The following is a 16,109-nucleotide window of genomic DNA, read 5'->3' as shown; positions in this document are numbered from 1 at the left end:
GTACTTCCGGGGCGCCGCGGGACACAACCTGAAAAAACATATCATGAAGCAAACGTAACAAGAACTATGACTGTATTACAGTGGTGCCCCGCAAGACGAATGCCTCGCAAGACGGAAAACTCGCTAGACGAAAGAGTTTTCCGTTTTGGAGGTGCTTCGCTAGACGAATTTCCTATGGGCTTGCTTTGCAAGACGACAATGTCTTGCGAGTTCCTGCGGGGTTTTTTCCTCCCCCCCCTTTTCTAAGCCGCTAAGCCGCTTATCAGCTGATCCGATCAGCAGATAAGCCGCTAAAAGCCTCTAAAAGCCGCTAATAGCGCTAATCCGCTAATCCGTCAATAGGCTTGCTTCGCAAGACGAAAAAACCACTAGACGAAGAGAATCACAGAACGGATTCTTTTCGTCTTGCGAGGCACCACTGTATTATTATTATTATTATTAGGCAGCTCTTGGCTCCCATCACCTTTGCAGTGCGGTCTAGGATGGGTTTGTGCTGGGTAGAATATGAAGGAATTTCAGCACACACACCCAACCCAACCCAAGTCTTGTTCCCATCTCCCTGCACCTGCCCTCACACAAACACCCACCTGTCCTCAGCAAAGCCTCCTTCCCGTAGTCCAGGTATCTCCGCAGCCACGCAATGCAGTCCTCCTTCCCCACGTAAGCCATCACAGAGACCGTCTGGTTTCCAGTCTGGTTCACCTGGGCTCCTCTCTCGACTGCCATCCAGGAGAGAGACTCCAGGTCAAGGTCGGGGTAGACCGTCCCATCGTAAGCTTCCTGCTCGTATGCTCCTTGGCGGCCTTCTTGGCTCAACTCGCAGCCGTACCTGACCTGCCAGGTGTGCAGGCCTGGGAGAAGGGGCAAGAGGTCAGTGGGACAGGGGAGAGAGATTGGGGGACCGGAGCAGGTGAAACCCCCACAAACCCACAGAAGAGGTTTGGCAAAAAATATTATTATTATTATTATTATTATTATTATTATTATTATTATTATTATTATTATTAAAAATAATTCATTTTTCTTTTTCATTCATTACATACATCTCAAATTCTTAACATTTACTATATATTCCCCCCTCCTTCCCCTCCGAGGCTTCCCCCAACTTGCGCTTCTGGTTTGTGTCTATTTTCACCCACTTTGCTATCTCTTAACAGAAAAAGTTATTAATAACATAGCATCAAACCTAAAAACATAAAAATAAAAGTAAATACACCATCATATTTCACTATCTTCTAAACATTTTCTGATGCTGATAATGTGAATGTTTATTTAAATCCAAGATTTGATTATTTTTCACCTCGGGGAAGAAGAGGCAGACTGGATAGCTCAGTCGGTAGAGCGCGAAACTCTTAATCTCAGGGTTGTGGGTTCAAATCCCACAGCGGGCAAAAGATCCCTGCGTTGCAGGGGGTTGGACTAAAAGACCCTCAGGGTCCCCTCCAACTATGATTCCAGCTCCAAGGGCCTTCTGGCGGTTTCCTCACTGAGAGAAGTGAGGTTACAGGGACCCTGGCAGAGGGCCTTCTCGGTGGTGGCTCCTACCCATCAACGGATGACTCTCAGCTCCTGGGGCTACACAATTCCCTCCCACCCCGCTGTTGGTTCCTCTAGCTAAGCAGCAGCAGCAGCAAGTTTTTACTTGCAGTTGCTTTCAGGCAGGAATCTCTCTCATCCCTACTTGGAGATGCTGAGGATTGAAAACAGGTCATTTTTCCCCCATGGAAAGCAACAAACATTTTCTGTTTACCAACAAGTTTAATGTCAAGTTTAAGTTCCGACAGTGCAATCCTATGTACAGTGGTATCTCAGGATGCGAACGGGATCTGTTCCAGGGCCCCGTTCGCATCCTGAAGCGAACGCAACCTGTGTCTGCGCGTGCGTGGGTAGCGTTTCGCCGCTTCCGTGCATGCACGTGACGTCATTTTGAGCGTCTGCGTATGCGCGAGGTAATGCCGTTTACCTTCCTTCCAGAGCCATACCTATTTATCTACTTGCACTTTGATGTGCTTTCGAACTGCTAGGTTGGCAGGAGCAGGGACCGAGCAACGGGAGCTCACCCCGTTGCGGGGATTTGAACCACTGACCTTCTGATCGGCAAGTCCTAGGCTCTGTGGTTTAACCCACAGCTCCACCCGCATCCCTGACCAAGTGTGGAGCCAACCATAAATAAGGCAGTTTCTGCACATGTCGCAGAGAGAAGTGAGGGGCAGGTGGGGCTCGTCCACCAGGGAAGGGAGACCATCGAGGAGAAGGAAAACGCTGATCCTAAACCTCTGCTGACTTGCGGAGAAGGAAAGGCTCTCAGGAGCAAACTTTACATAAATCCAGAGTGGAGTCCCAAGGATGGTTGAATGGCGCCTTGTACGCCTCCTTCGGGCAACTCCTGCAGCTCAGTTGGTACCAAACGTCTTGCTCTGCTTTCCTTTGGAGCACATCAGCGAGGCTGAGAGGGGGGTCTTGTCGTCTGAGCAGTGCAGGACTTCCAGACACGCTGCCCAGGCTTGCGCCCCAGGGAGGTCACTTGGGTGCTGCTAAGATTACAGTCAAACTGCTTGGTGCATGGAAGGAGAAGGAGCTGCTGTGCAGAGCAGAGCTCCTCCTTCCTTTTCTCCCAGTTGCCCTGCTCCCCATTTCCTGACCAGGGGAGGGATAAATATTGGGGAGGGGGACTTGCTGCCCCTTGCAGCACCCGCTCACCTGTGCTCTGCTCGTGGTCACGCTGCACACTCTCCAGAACGACTCGGAAGATTTCCTCAGCGTCCCGAAAGATCTGGGTCATATTGTCCCAGTAATGGGGGTAGTCCTGCCCCACCTTCTGGACCCAGGGCACCTGAGGAAAGGCTCTTTTCCTGTCGCTGTCGTACTGAATGAAGATGTGGTCATCAACGGACCCCTGAGCGGTGAACTGGGGCAGCCCCTGGCCAGGCTCAGAGACCCTCGTGTAGAAATAGCGCAAGGAGTGCGAGGAGGAGCCTGGAAAGGAAGACAGAGAGGGGCAGAATTAGGGCTCCAGTAGAATCATAAAATGAAGGTATCTCTGAGGGCAATTTAGTCCAACCCCCGGCAATGCAGAAAGCTCAGCTAAAGATTTCTAAGTATTTAGGAAGGATGTTGACAAACTAGAACATGCGCAGAGTGTGGGAATGATCAGGGATGCAGGAGAGGATATATTGTCTGATTATAGCCTTTCCAACTTGTGTAAACAAGTTCACAACTTAGCAGAGTAACATTCCCCCTTTTAAACTCACGGCGGATGCGTTTGCTTAGGCTTGCTAAAGCCTCTATAATAACCGTTCTGGTATTTTCCCGTTATTCCCTCATAAAAGATAAGACGTGACACAGTCTTCTATAAAAGAAGATTATGTTCACAATCGGATCCCAGAAGGCAGATTTAGCTTAGAAAAGTAACATACACCTGGAAACTATCCCATAAGGAGACAGTCCCTTTGTCTTCTCTTGGCTGGAGGCCAAGAGAGCATCTTTGGCTAATCAGATGTTGCTTCTTCGACGAAAGTAGTCATGGAGAGAAAGATGGTTGTCCTGCCCTGTGCTTTTGTCGTTACCTGCACAGGTGAGGCTACGCCCGCCTCTAGTCACATGCAGAGGAAGTCTGCCCCAGCCCAGAAGGAAACAGGAAGTTTACCTGCTGGCTGGACAAGCATTCCTCCCCATGTGTAAACATGTTCACTCTAGAAATGTTGTACTTGACTGCTCTTGTGTTTCACAACCCACACAGAGGAGGGCAACTAAGATGATCAAGGGTCTGGAAGCCAAGCCTTATGAGGAATGGTTGAAGGGGCTGAGTAGCCCGGAAAAGAGGAGACAGAGAGGAGATAGGAGAGCCATCTTCAAATCTCTCAAGGGCTGTCCCATGGAAGATGGAGCGTGCTTGTTTTCTCCAGCTCGGGAGGGTAGGACTCAAACCAATGGCTTCAAGTTTCAATAAAGGAGATTCTGACTAAATATCAGGAAGAATCTTCTGACAGTAAGAGCTGTCTGACAGTGGGACAGTCTCCCTCGAGAGCTGGTGGACTCTCCTTCCTTGGAGGTTTTTAAGCGGAGGTTGGAGGGCCTTCTGTCATGGGTGCTTTAGTTGAGATTCCTGCATTGCAGTGAGTTGGACTAAATGACCTTTGGGGTCCCTTCCAACTCTATGATTCTATGATCCATGAATCTTTGTCCAACATGGAGCTCAAACCCTGAGCTATCAATGCTGTCACTCTTTGCTGACTTGAAGAAATGCAGTATTTTAGCCATAATTCACATGTGGGCGTATGTGAGATTTCACCACTCCCATATCCAAGAATCTCCTGAGGTGTCTGCTGATTCTCCAGAGAGGAGGAGGCGTGTTCTGCTCTCTACTTATTCTGCTCCAGCACCAAGTCAGTCAGTCAGTCAGTGTCGGAGAGAGAGAGACTGAGTGTTAGAGATTGTGTGTAGAGATAAGGTTGCTGCTAAGAGCAGCTGCAGTGCAGTGCAGTGCAGTGCAGCATTCATTTATGCTTAGACCTATTTAGCTCTGTATATAGTTGTATAATAGTTGTAGATAGAATAAAGAAGATATTCTACAGAGCTGCTCTCCGAGTTGTTTATATACTCTGCTAGACTCTGCTGTACTCTGCTGTGCGACGACTGTCTTCTTGTGGGAGTGAATCCGGTGCTCACAACACTAAGCTGTGAGTCCACAGCACTTTGACCTGTTCCTGTGCAGAAGGTGGTCTCTGGAAGTGCTACCCAGCTCGCCTAGCCCAGTCGGGGCTGAAGTGGATGAGTCCAGTTGGTGGCACTGGCTCAAGGGCGATGCTGACAGTATGTTCCTTGCAGTTCCATGCACTCTCTAATAAAAAATATCACCGTGGACAGCACACATGCAAGGAAATTGGCACAATCACATCAAAAGTAAACCCCCCCCCAAATGTCAGTTGAGTCCAATGACCATCGGATTAAAGAGCAGTTCTTTTGTGCTTTATTTTGAAGGCCATGGCGCTTTGCAAGTTGCTTTGGGTCCCTTCTCTGGGGGGAAAAGAATCTAAAAAGGTAATGAATAATATTAGAGCTGTTAGCACTGCAACGCTGGGCAATGCCTTTTATTCAGCCGTCTGTTTTCTGCACATTTTACTTTACCACCAACTAAAATGTCACAAAATAGTGACAAACTTTCTAGTCCTCTTTGTTTGCCCCAAACGGATATTGCGCAAGGAAAAACATAAAGCAGAAGTTTTCAGCTCGGTGTTGTCGCTGGAAAGCTCAGCTTGAAGACGTGGTTCCGAGGTGGAGATTGTGGTACAGGGGAAGGTTCGACATTTCCTGTTTTTTATTCTGCCGATCTGCTGTTTTCCCTTCAAATAAAGAGCTGAACTACACCTAATGTCGCTGTACCAGGTGGGTGCAGTTGTGGTTGTTATCAAGACTGCAACACGCCAGGGGCAGAGGACACAGGGAGGGTAGGTTTAAAACACAACTTTAAAATCAGATTTTAAAACTACAACTTGCATTGTTCCCCCCACCCCCTGCCCAATGTTGGAGCCTATCCAACTAACCCTGGAAAGTGAAACTTACCAAAGAGGAAAGAGAGTCTTGTGACACCTGAAAAATTAAGAAGCTTTTTTTATGCCACAAGCTTCAAGAAATAGCATTTAATGTAGGAGGTGCAGAAACTGTTTTCCTGAGTGGTTTGTGTTTGTGTGTTCACACATGGAGGTGTTTTTTAGGGGGGTAAATAGTGAGGCCAGAAGTAAAAGAGATGCAGAAATGTACCTGTTACCACAACCGTTTCGCCCACTGGGAAGCCAATTAATGCACAGGCCCCAATAAATGCAACCCAGCTGTGCAATTGAATCCTTGCATATCGTGAAAAGTCAACTTGCACCTGCGTTCCTGCCTGAATTCCTTTGGGCGTTCTCCGCAGAGCCCAGCCAGATCTGGGACAGCAAAATCCGCCTGGCACCGTCATCTTTCAATGACAGGGAAAAACTTATCTCTTCCGCCAGACAGCTTTACAAATTAGGGTGATGTCGCTGGATGTTATTTGTATTTTGCGGCCAAAACAATGTTGTATTTTCTCGCTGCTGTTTGGCTGGAATTTATCCTACAGCCTTTGTTAACTTTTTCATTCATCCAACTTAATGTTATGGCTGGTGTTTTTAAAATGGTGTAAGTTGCTTAGGAAGATCATGGCCACTGGCAAATAGAAGGGGAAGAAATGGAGGCAGTGAGAGATTTAACTTTCTTGGGCTCCATGATCACTGCAGATGGTGACAGCAGCCACAAAATTAAAAGACGCCTGCTTCTTGGGAGAAAAGCAATGACAAACCTAGACAGCATCTTAAAAAGCAGACAAAGGTCCGTATAGTTAAAGCTATGGTTTTCCCAGTAGTGATGTATGGAAGTGAGAGCTGGACCATAAAGAAGGCTGATCGCTGAAGAATGGATGCTTTTGAATTATGGTGTTGGAGGAGACTCTTGAGAGTCCCATGGACTGCAAGAAGATCAAACCTCTCCATTCTTAAGGAAATCAGCCCTGAGTGCTCACTGGAAGGACAGATCCTGAAGCTGAGGCTCCAAGACTTTGGCCACCTCATGAGAAGAGAAGACTCTCTGGAAAAGACCCTGATGCTGGGAAAGATGGAGGGCACAAGGAGAAGGGGACGACAGAGGATGAGATGGTTGGACAGTGTTCTCGAAGCTACCAGCATGAGTTTGACCAAACTGCGGGAGGCAGTGGAAGACAGGAGTGCCTGGCGTGCTCTGGTCCAGGGGGTCACGAAGAGTCGGACACGACTAAACGACTAAACAACAACAAGTTGCTTACAGACTCCTTTTGCAGCAAGCGGCTAACAATTGAAAACATCACCATCATCTAGTAGCTCAGCTAGTAGCTCAGTTGGTAGAGCATGAGAGTTTTAAGCTCAGGGTTGTGAGTTTGAGCCACACGTTGGGCAAAATATTCCCGCATTTCAGGAGGATGGACTAAATGCAGTGGCGTAGCGTGGGGGGTGCAGGGGGGGGGCCGGCCGCACCAGGCGCAACATCTGGGGGTTAGGGTTAGGGGGCGCAAATCCACGGGTTAGGGGGCGCAAATCCACAGGTTAGGGTGCGCAAATTACTTGCCCTGCCCCGGGTGCTGACAACCCACGCTACGCCACCGACTAAATGACCATCGTGGTTCCTTCCAACTCCGCAATTCTATGATTCTTTGATCTCATCATCCCTGCAAGGACAAGCCAGGCCCAAATAAACTGACAGGAAAGGGCTGCAAGGAGATGGTGTGAGGGTTAGAGTGTCGGTCTTTGTTACCTGGGAGATGAGGGTTCGAATCCCCACTCAGCCATGCGGCTCGCTGGGTGACCTTGGGCCAGACACTGTCTCTCAGCCTAGCCCACTTCACTGGGCTGTTGTGAGGATAAAATGGGAAGCTGGAGAACTACACTCCACCTTCAGCTCCTTGGGTGAAAAAGTGGTGTGTTAAATGTAATAAATTCAGTAAATAAATCAAGAGAAGGAATGGGGGGACTTTTGGGAACTGGGGAGCGGAGATAAGGTTTTACCTCTTGCTTGTTTCTTAGGTGGCCTTTAGTTTCCCTTCCTTATTGCTACGGTTCTCCAAGGTGTGTTTGGTAGTTTGCCAGGCGTTGGGCAGAAAAGAAACAACAGAAAAACACAGAAAGCACACACACACACACACACACACACACACAGAAAGCACACACACACACACACACACACAGAAAGCACGCACACACACGCACGCACACACACAGAAAGCACACACACACACACACACACACACACAGAAAGCACACACACAGAAAGCACGCACGCACACACACACACACACACACAGAAAGCACACACACAGAAAGCACGCACACGCACACACGCACACACACAGAAAGCACACACACACACAGAAAGCACACACACACACACAGAAAGCACACACGCACACACACACACAGAAAGCGCGCGCGCACACACACACACACACACACACAGAAAGCACACACACACAGAAAGCACACACACACAGAAAGCACACACACACACACACACACACACACAGAAAGCACACACACAGAAAGCACGCACGCACACACACACACAGAAAGCACACACACAGAAAGCACGCACACGCACACGCGCACACACACACACACACAGAAAGCACACACACACACACAGAAAGCACACACACACACACAGAAAGCACACACGCACACACACACACAGAAAGCGCGCACGCGCGCACACACACACACAGAAAGCACACACACACAGAAAGCACACACACACACACACACACACACACACAGAAAGCACACACACACACACACACACACAGAAAGCACACACACACACCCATCTACACACCAGACCTTTAAAGCACATTCAAAGCACATTTCCCCCGCTCCCAAAGAACCACAAGAACTCTAAATTGCTGACAATTTAGGTCTTTCCAGGGTAAACTATAGTTCCCATACTTATTTTCCCAAAGCCGGGGGGGGGCAGGTCAAACCAGGCAGCACTGAAGTATTTTCTGGGGGGGGGGTAACGGGCCGTACATTTAAAGCAGATGCAACACACATTGAAAGCAGCTGGCTCCCCCCCCCAAAAAAAAATCCTGGGAACTGTAGTTTGCAAAGGGCGCAGGGAATTATAGCTCTGCAAGGGGAAAACGAGGGCTGCGACTCTAGCTCTGTGTATTCATTTATAGCGTTATACCCCATACCCCTTTGGGGCTTGAAGTTTTTGTAAGGGTTGCAGCTACACAGAGTAGACCCAGAGTACTACACAGAGTAGACCCAATGGGCACGACTAACTTTGGTGCGTGAATTTCCAAAGGAGACCTTTTTTCTGTGCAGCAAGTGACTAATAAGTGCGATATTGTTGTGAGAAGGACAAGAAAGTTCGCCCCCATCTAAACATATTTAGGAAAATACGTTTTTATCTTTTTAGCACCCTAATCTCTGGGTGGGAGGAGGGGGCAGGGGGTGCCCTGAACAAATATAGAGCATTTTCTGCTGGCGAAAGAGGCGCTTAAGGTATGGATTGCATTGTCTGCAAACCCACTCTCCCCCAACGCGCTCACTGTAAATGTGTTGCGGACAAACACACGCAGGTACTGGGTGCCAATTCTGTTCCCGGGTCGACATTTAACCCCCGAAGAAGCCACTCACCTGCGCAGCCCCCCAGCAGGAAGGAAGCAGATCCCAGCAGCAGCGGCAGCGGCGGCAGCAGCAGCCCGACGGGCCACCGGCGCAGACCCATCAGCAGCTTCGCGTTGCACAATTCCCTCTAAGCAGCCCGGGGAACTCGCGGCCACTAGAATCCGGGCAAGAACCGGGACATCTCGGGCTGCATGGGTGTCTCTCTGGGGGATACTTGCGTGCTCGCGCGCTCTGCTATTTCTTAACAGTTCCTATTTACAACTTTACCTCCGTCTGTGACGCTTGTCTGCCTCCTGCTGGCTACTTCCCAGGTCGAAAATGCAAGCCGGTGATTTCTAAGAAACCACCCGGGTACGTCTGAGCAAGTCACGGGGCGCGTGTAAGAGCAGAGACGTAAACACACACACACACACACAGAGAGAGAGTGAAGGACGTCCTGAAATTATTGCCATTTCTTGCAGGCGGATAGGAAACAGTTAAGAAAATGCTATTTTAATTAGAAAAAGAAAGCTTGGCAAATTCTGGAGCCCCACTGTGGCGCTCACACACAGTCCCCGGTCGTTCCACGGACTCTTGCCCCTGGGCCGCCACGTCTATTCTCTTCCGCTGCCACCAACCAGGTTTTCCCAGTAATATATTCAGACTCAGTCAGGTTGTAACGTATTAACAAAGATTCCAGTTTATTGTGAACGTAAACAAGTTTTAAATACTTTGAAACACAGAGGTACCTTGGGTTAAGAACTTAATTCGTTCCGGAGGTCTGTACTTAACCTGAAACTGTTCTTAACCTGAAGCACCACTTTAGCTAATGGGGCCTCCCGCTGCCGCTGTGCCACTGGAGCACGATTTTTGTTCTCATCCTGAAACAAAGTTCTTAACCTGAGGTAATATTTCTGGGTTAGAGGAGTCTGTAACCTGAAGCATATGTAACCTGAAGCGTATGTGAAATATACTCAGAGTCACAAAGTGATTTCATGCTCTTTATTCAGCTCATAGTGGTGAGGAGGAATGAATGAAAGTCCCCTCAAAGTATCTGCTTCATATACATTATTTACACAATGGGCTGCACATGATTGGTTAATTCTGGAATTCTACTGTAAGCCAATCAGGTTGTGGATTCACTTATATCTGGAGCATGATTAGGTGGTTCCTGCCAACCAATCATACTGCTGCATTGTTCTTGTACCAATCAGACTGCTGCATTCTGAATCCTATTGTTCTAGGACCAATCAGACTGCTGCAATTTGGATCCTATTGTTCTAGGACCAATCAGACAGCTGCAGTTTGGATCCTATTCACTCAGTACATAACAGTATGTAACCCGAGGTACCACTGTAATCCAATTCCCTCTCTCTGTCTCTAACCCACTCTGACCCCTATGCCCCCCACCCACAAGAAAGCAACCGAACTAACGGTCTCTCTGTTTCCAACTGTCTTCCCCAACTGTCGAAACCTTTGGCTAAGCCTTTTAAAAAGAGGTAGGCTCCGCCTCTGGGCTTTGCTATCGGTCTCCCTATTAATCCTTCTCTGCCCCTGTACAGACATTTTCAAAAGGACGGGCAAACGCCACACCCATTCATCCCACTCGAGGGGGATCGGAGCCACCTGTGCAAAGAGACAGGCACAAAACAGTCCGCTTCCACCACTGAAATGATCTGGGAAGCCTTTGAAGCATGGAAAAAGCCACGGATCAGGGATCTCAGTCACTCAGGTGAGTAAACTGGTCACTTTTGTGAAACTAAGTGGGCGCATTGCCATTCCATCAGATGCATGAATATTATTATTTTTTAAAAAAATTCTCTTTGCAAACCGCTTGGAGTTTTGTTTTGTTTTTTAATCAAATGATGTATACATGTTGTGAAATAACTAAATACAGTGGTGCCCCGCAAGACGAATGCCTCGCAAGACGGAAAACCCGCTAGACGAAAGGGTTTTCCGTTTTTTAGCTGCTTCGCAAGACGATTTTCCCTGTGGGCTTTCTTTGCAAGACGAAAACGTCTTGCAAGTGTTCCGATTTTTTTCCGGTATTTCCCCCCTTTTTCTAAGCCGCTAAGCCGCTAATAGCCTTTTAGCCGCTAATCCGCTAATCCTTTAATAGCCGCTAAGCCTTTAATAGCTGCTAAGCCGCTAATAGGGTTGCTTCGCAAGAGGAAAAAACCGCTAGATGAAGAGACTCACGGAACGGATTAATTTCGTCTTGCGAGGCACCACTGTATATGAATAAATAGAACAGCACACTCGGGCTTTCTCTTGGCAAAAAGGAAAGGGGCTGGTTTCAACCAGGAGGGAAACAGAACTTCCTGGGACTCTTAGCTTTCCTCTTCTTTCTTTTCTTTTTAAAAAAGCATCAAGTTACCAGTCCCTAAGGGACTTGGGTGGCGCTGTGGTCTAAATCACAGAGCCTAGGGCTTGCTGATCGGAAGGTTGGCAGTTCAAATCCCTGTGACGGTGAAGGGACAGGATACCCAAATCCTGTCTGTGAAATCACCCCAGGCCTCAAAACTGTCCAAAACTCCTTTTGTCTTCTAAAAATCTAAAACAGCTTTTCTCTGCTCTCCTCTGCTCTATCACAAGATGCTGTGGCAAAAGGCAAAATGTTACTTTTAAAGGCTAATGAATAGACTTTGTCATTGCCAAGAATACTCAGGCCTGAGAAACGAATCTTATCTCATTCAGTTGAAACAACTTTGGACATGTTGAACCGTTCTCATTCCCCTTTCCTGGGAAGGGTGCCAAGAGTCCACAATAGTCCCAAGACAGCTTTCTGTTCATGCTCAGAGGAACCTCAACATGGGGCAGGACTCCTGAGGGAGGAGAAAGGGGGAGGGAACTGGAGGGAACTGTTTGTGCACATGACTGTGAACCCGTGCATGTTTCTGTGAACTATCACACTTGCTCCTTCTACCAGTTCATGGATGGTAGAAATAAAACCTTTTTCTCCGAAACTATTCCTTGAGTGTCTGTTGACTCCCACTTCCCTTTCCCAGGCGCAATATTTTTCCCATCCGAGGGCAAAGCCTCATAAGGCTACAACGGGGTGAGCTCCCGTTGCTCTGTCCCAGTTCCTGCCAACCCAACAGTTCAAAAGCACGTCAAAGTGCAAGTAGATAAATAGGTACCACTCCGGCGGGAAGGTAAACGGCGTTTCCGTGCGCTGCTCTGGTTCGCCAGAAGTGGCTTAGTCGTGCTGGCCACATGACCCGGAAGCCCACCTCCGTATCTGCCTTGGCAGGTACAGATCCCCTTTTCATTTCGGCTAATTGGGGCTAAGTTAAAGCCCTCTTTGGAAAAGATGTGGGGAATAAGCTGCTGAGAAATTTGGCTGTTGGAGTCAAGGTTAGTGATTAAATTAATTCCTGTCGTAGAGGAGAATCAGAAGAGGAGACGGGTAGCTGTCTATGTTTCTATGGTTCTGGTCTCTGTTCTGCCCTCATTATCCTGCACATTTTTTATTTTTTTTAACCAATTTTATTAGAGTTTATAAAGAGAAATACAAAACTTAATACCAAATCTCTTTTTTTAGCCAACGTTAATCTAAGTTTTCATCTATTATTTATTTGTTGAATTAATATACCGCCCTAAACCCAGAGGTCTCAGGGCAGTTCAGTGAAATAAATGAAATGAAATGAAAACATAGAGGAAAAGTAAAAGTAAAGAAAGAGGGGGAAAATAAAAAACTAAGAAGAAGCAGAAAAGAGCTTCAAAGAGACAATGGGAAAGATAAATTATAGAAATTAAAATGCTTCCGATATGTCCAATCAATATAAACAATAATCACTTCTGCATGTTCTTGAACAGGAAAGGGAGATTTTCTCAGCCGGAGAGGAAGATCCCTGGGACTTTTCTGCAGTCTCTTGATCCCCCTCCTTTGCTTCAGCCTCAGAGTCTGAACTGCTCTCTGTCCCTGGCTCTCCCTGCTCACTAAACCCTGTTGCCCCTTCAGCATCCGACACACACTTCTCCCTCTGACCTCTCCTTGGTGTTCCATCACCAATCCCCAGGCTCTTCTGGGGTTTCCCTTGGGGGTTCCCTGGCTGGGGCCTCCCACCACTCCTGGGAGCCAGCGTTGTGTAGTGGCTAAGTGTGGTAAACTTGTAATCTGGTGAACCGGGTTTGCGTCTCCACACCTCCACATGCAGCTGCTGGGTGACCTTGGGCCAGTCACACTTCTCTGAAGTCTCTCAGCCCCACTCACCTCACAGAGTGTTTGTTGTGGGGGAGGAAGGGAAAGGAGATTGTTAGCCACTTTCAGACTCCTTAAGGGGAGTGAAAGGTGGGATATCAAGTCCAAACCTCCTCCTACTCCTCCTTCCTCTTCTTCTTCTTCTTCTTCTTCTTCTTCTTCTTCTTCTTCCTCTTCCTCTTCCTCTTCTTCTTCTTCTCTTTGTCCAGCCATTCCCTGACATCTTGCACCTCCCGCTCGCTGCTAGGGATCTACATCCACGCACCACAGCTTTGGACCAGTACACCATTCAATTCCTCAACTGGAAACATCAGGAGGCTGCAAATCCTAGACTCATCAAGTTGGAAGGGACCCGAGGGTCATCAAATCCAACCCCCTCCAATGCAGAAATCTTTCGCCCAACTTGGGACTCGAACCCACAACCCTGAGATTCAGAGTTTCGTGCTCTACCTTTGCCGGGAAATTAAAGACTCCATTTCGGGGGTGGGGGAGTCAGGAAGCTTGTGGAAGTGCTGTGACATGCCCCTTGGGTGGCATGGCAGCTGTGACCCTTGCAGTGCAGGGGCTCAGCTGCAAATCACGAACCTGCACAATAAGCTTCCTTCTCCAAATGGACTGCAGGGCCATCTCGCAGTAGCTGCATGGAAGATGCGGGCAGCCACCAGAGGAGCAGCGTTCGAATCTCGCTGGGCGCATTTCGCAGCAGGCAACCGGCCTTGTGCCAGCAAGCGGAGATGTTTGGTTATTGTGGGCAAGAGTCCTCTCCTTCCACAGCCACCACGGGGTGCAAACACCTGACATCCCAGAAGAGGCGCATTTGCACTCCCTGCCAGAGGGTGCAACTCTCCCCTTGCTGCTTTGAATGAAGGGGCCCTTTCCACCAAGCAAAGGGTTACCATAAAGCACCAATGCTGCAGCAAGCAAAGGCTCCAGCAGCTCAGTCAGCTGCTTGTGGCTGGAAAGCCAGACAGGATGTTTGTGACTGTTGCCATGGAAACAAAGGGGCAGCCCATTCTGTACTGAGCACCGGATGTTAGCTCAGTGTGTGTGTCATATGACCTGTACTGGAAGTACATGGGTGGAGTTTCTTCTTGCTGTTGTCGAGTGCAGACGTGTTTCTCTGTACTGATATGAGAGACAGAAATAAAAGATGTAAATAGTTTTCTGTCTGCTTCTTTCCCCTCACTGGGGGACACCAAAGGGGAGAGACGAAGAACGGTGTGTTCCTCTCACATCTGAGATGAATCGCCGGGACCTCGCCTGCTTATCAGCAGAGTGGAGACGCGGGGAGGTCGACAGGAATATCTGCCGGTGCCTACGCTGTGGCACATTCCTCTGACCCAGGCAGAATTCCAACAGTGGCAGCCTTCGGATGGTTACTGTCCATCGGACATCTGGATGAGAGGCTGGTGAATTGTCCTCCTCTGCTCCATGGAAGCCTGTTTTGAGAGGCTGATTCTCTGCAGCCAGAAGCTGACCAGAAGAAGCTGACAGCCAAGCCGATGCTCAAGGTATGAGACTTTTAAGGGCTTAAAAGAGTGAATGCAGAATGATTCATTCCCTGCTTCACGGAGAGCGAGTGTGGGAAAGCAGCTCCAACTTGGAAGAGGCCTGCATACCAGGCATTTTTGTGGTTTCCTGTCCGAGGAAAGGAATGCGCTGTTGCTAGGCAACGTCCTTCAGAAGGCTGTGCCTCAGAGAGGAGAAATGGAAAGTTACTCGAGAGGGCTGGAAAGTCAGACTATGCTTCAGAGAGGCGAAAACAAAGTTTGTTATGACTAGGTCCTCACGAACTGCTGGAAGGGACTTTCCAACGCAGCCAGTGTCAGAGTTGCCAGGTGTCAAGAGAGTAAACAAGCCAGCTATTGGATTTTAGAGGCTTGTGTTTTAGAGTCAATGCAAGGACTCAAAATGGATGCTAAGAAGGGGGGAGGCTTGCCTTCTCCACCCCTCCTGACCAATGACAATTATTCATCTTGGTCTGTAAAGATGAAGGCCCTGCTGCAGAATCAGAGACTGTTTGGGGTGATTGAGAATCCCATCCCTGCAGCACCAACGCGTGCTTGGGAGTCACAGAATGTGAAGGCTAGGACTGCTATAATTCTGTGTGTCTCAGATGAGCAGCTTGTGCATATACAGCATTTGGAATTTGCGCAAGAGGTTTGGAACGCGCTGCGTACAACGCATCAGAGAGATGCTGGTTCTTCAGCGTTGCTGTATTTTGAGAAGTTGACCAATCTGAGATTAGCGCCTGATGGAGATGTTCAAGCGCACCTGACAGAAATGAAGTTCCTGCGTCAACAGATGGTGGAACGCAATTTCCGTCTACAGGAGGAAGTGTTTTGCTTCATGATGATAAACAGCCTGAACCGGACTTACAAGGTTGTTGCCAGTCAGCTTGGTTCGCTACCTGCTCAGCAGCTAACCGCGGAAAGAGTGTCTGCCGTCGTCCTGAACGAACACGACAGACTTGCTGCACTGGAAGTGAAAGACAGAGGGAGGCAAGAACAGAGTTCAAATCTTCCCACTGCTGAATCTACTGGAGAGCATGCCGTAGCATTGAGTGCCGTCCGATGCTATAATTGTGGACAGACTGGGCATCTACAGCGAAACTGTAAGAAGCCGCGACAGTCAAAAGGAGCCAAGAACAGCTCTACGAAGCCTGAGGCGTCAAGCAAAAGCCGTACCAAGTGCCAGGTGAAACCTGCAAAGGTGATGATGGCGAAAGGAACCACGCCAGATGTTGGGAATGCATT

The 16,109-nt window shown here is 48.5% G+C and overlaps 1 protein-coding gene and 3 long non-coding RNA genes across 5 annotated transcripts in view; 2 read left to right on the top strand and 2 right to left on the bottom strand.

Moving 5' to 3' along the window:
* The window catches only part of LOC309526215 (uncharacterized protein), a 32,818-nt gene extending 23,324 nt beyond the window's left edge, over positions 1-9,494 (bottom strand). The window contains exons 1-3 of the mRNA XM_082212129.1: positions 9,180-9,494; positions 2,701-2,976; positions 588-851 (exon numbers count right to left, since the gene is read on the bottom strand). Of these exons, the coding sequence (XP_082068255.1) occupies positions 588-851; positions 2,701-2,976; positions 9,180-9,270 (631 nt within the window). The 5' untranslated portion in view covers positions 9,271-9,494. The remainder of the gene's footprint in view (positions 1-587; positions 852-2,700; positions 2,977-9,179) is intronic.
* A 1,055-nt stretch (positions 9,495-10,549) lies between these two features.
* Positions 10,550-16,109, top strand: part of LOC309527444 — a 16,568-nt gene continuing 11,008 nt past the window's right edge. For both annotated transcript variants that reach the window (XR_014217221.1, XR_014217222.1), the window contains exon 1: positions 10,550-10,881. This is a non-coding gene — a long non-coding RNA (uncharacterized lncRNA). The remainder of the gene's footprint in view (positions 10,882-16,109) is intronic.
* LOC309527447 lies at positions 10,984-11,520 on the bottom strand. Its single transcript, XR_014217225.1, has 2 exons — positions 11,379-11,520; positions 10,984-11,036 (listed from the first exon to the last, which is right to left on the bottom strand). It is a non-coding gene; the product is annotated as an uncharacterized lncRNA (long non-coding RNA).
* On the top strand, positions 11,488-12,832 carry LOC309527461. Its single transcript, XR_014217242.1, has 2 exons — positions 11,488-11,600; positions 12,188-12,832. It is a non-coding gene; the product is annotated as an uncharacterized lncRNA (long non-coding RNA).

This window comes from Podarcis vaucheri (assembly GCF_965113315.1).
Source record: "Podarcis vaucheri genome assembly, chromosome: 2".
In the NCBI taxonomy this organism is placed as follows: Eukaryota; Metazoa; Chordata; class Lepidosauria; order Squamata; family Lacertidae; genus Podarcis; species Podarcis vaucheri.
The sequence above is the reverse complement of the archived record's forward strand: the minus strand, read 5'-3'. Positions and strand labels throughout refer to the sequence as shown.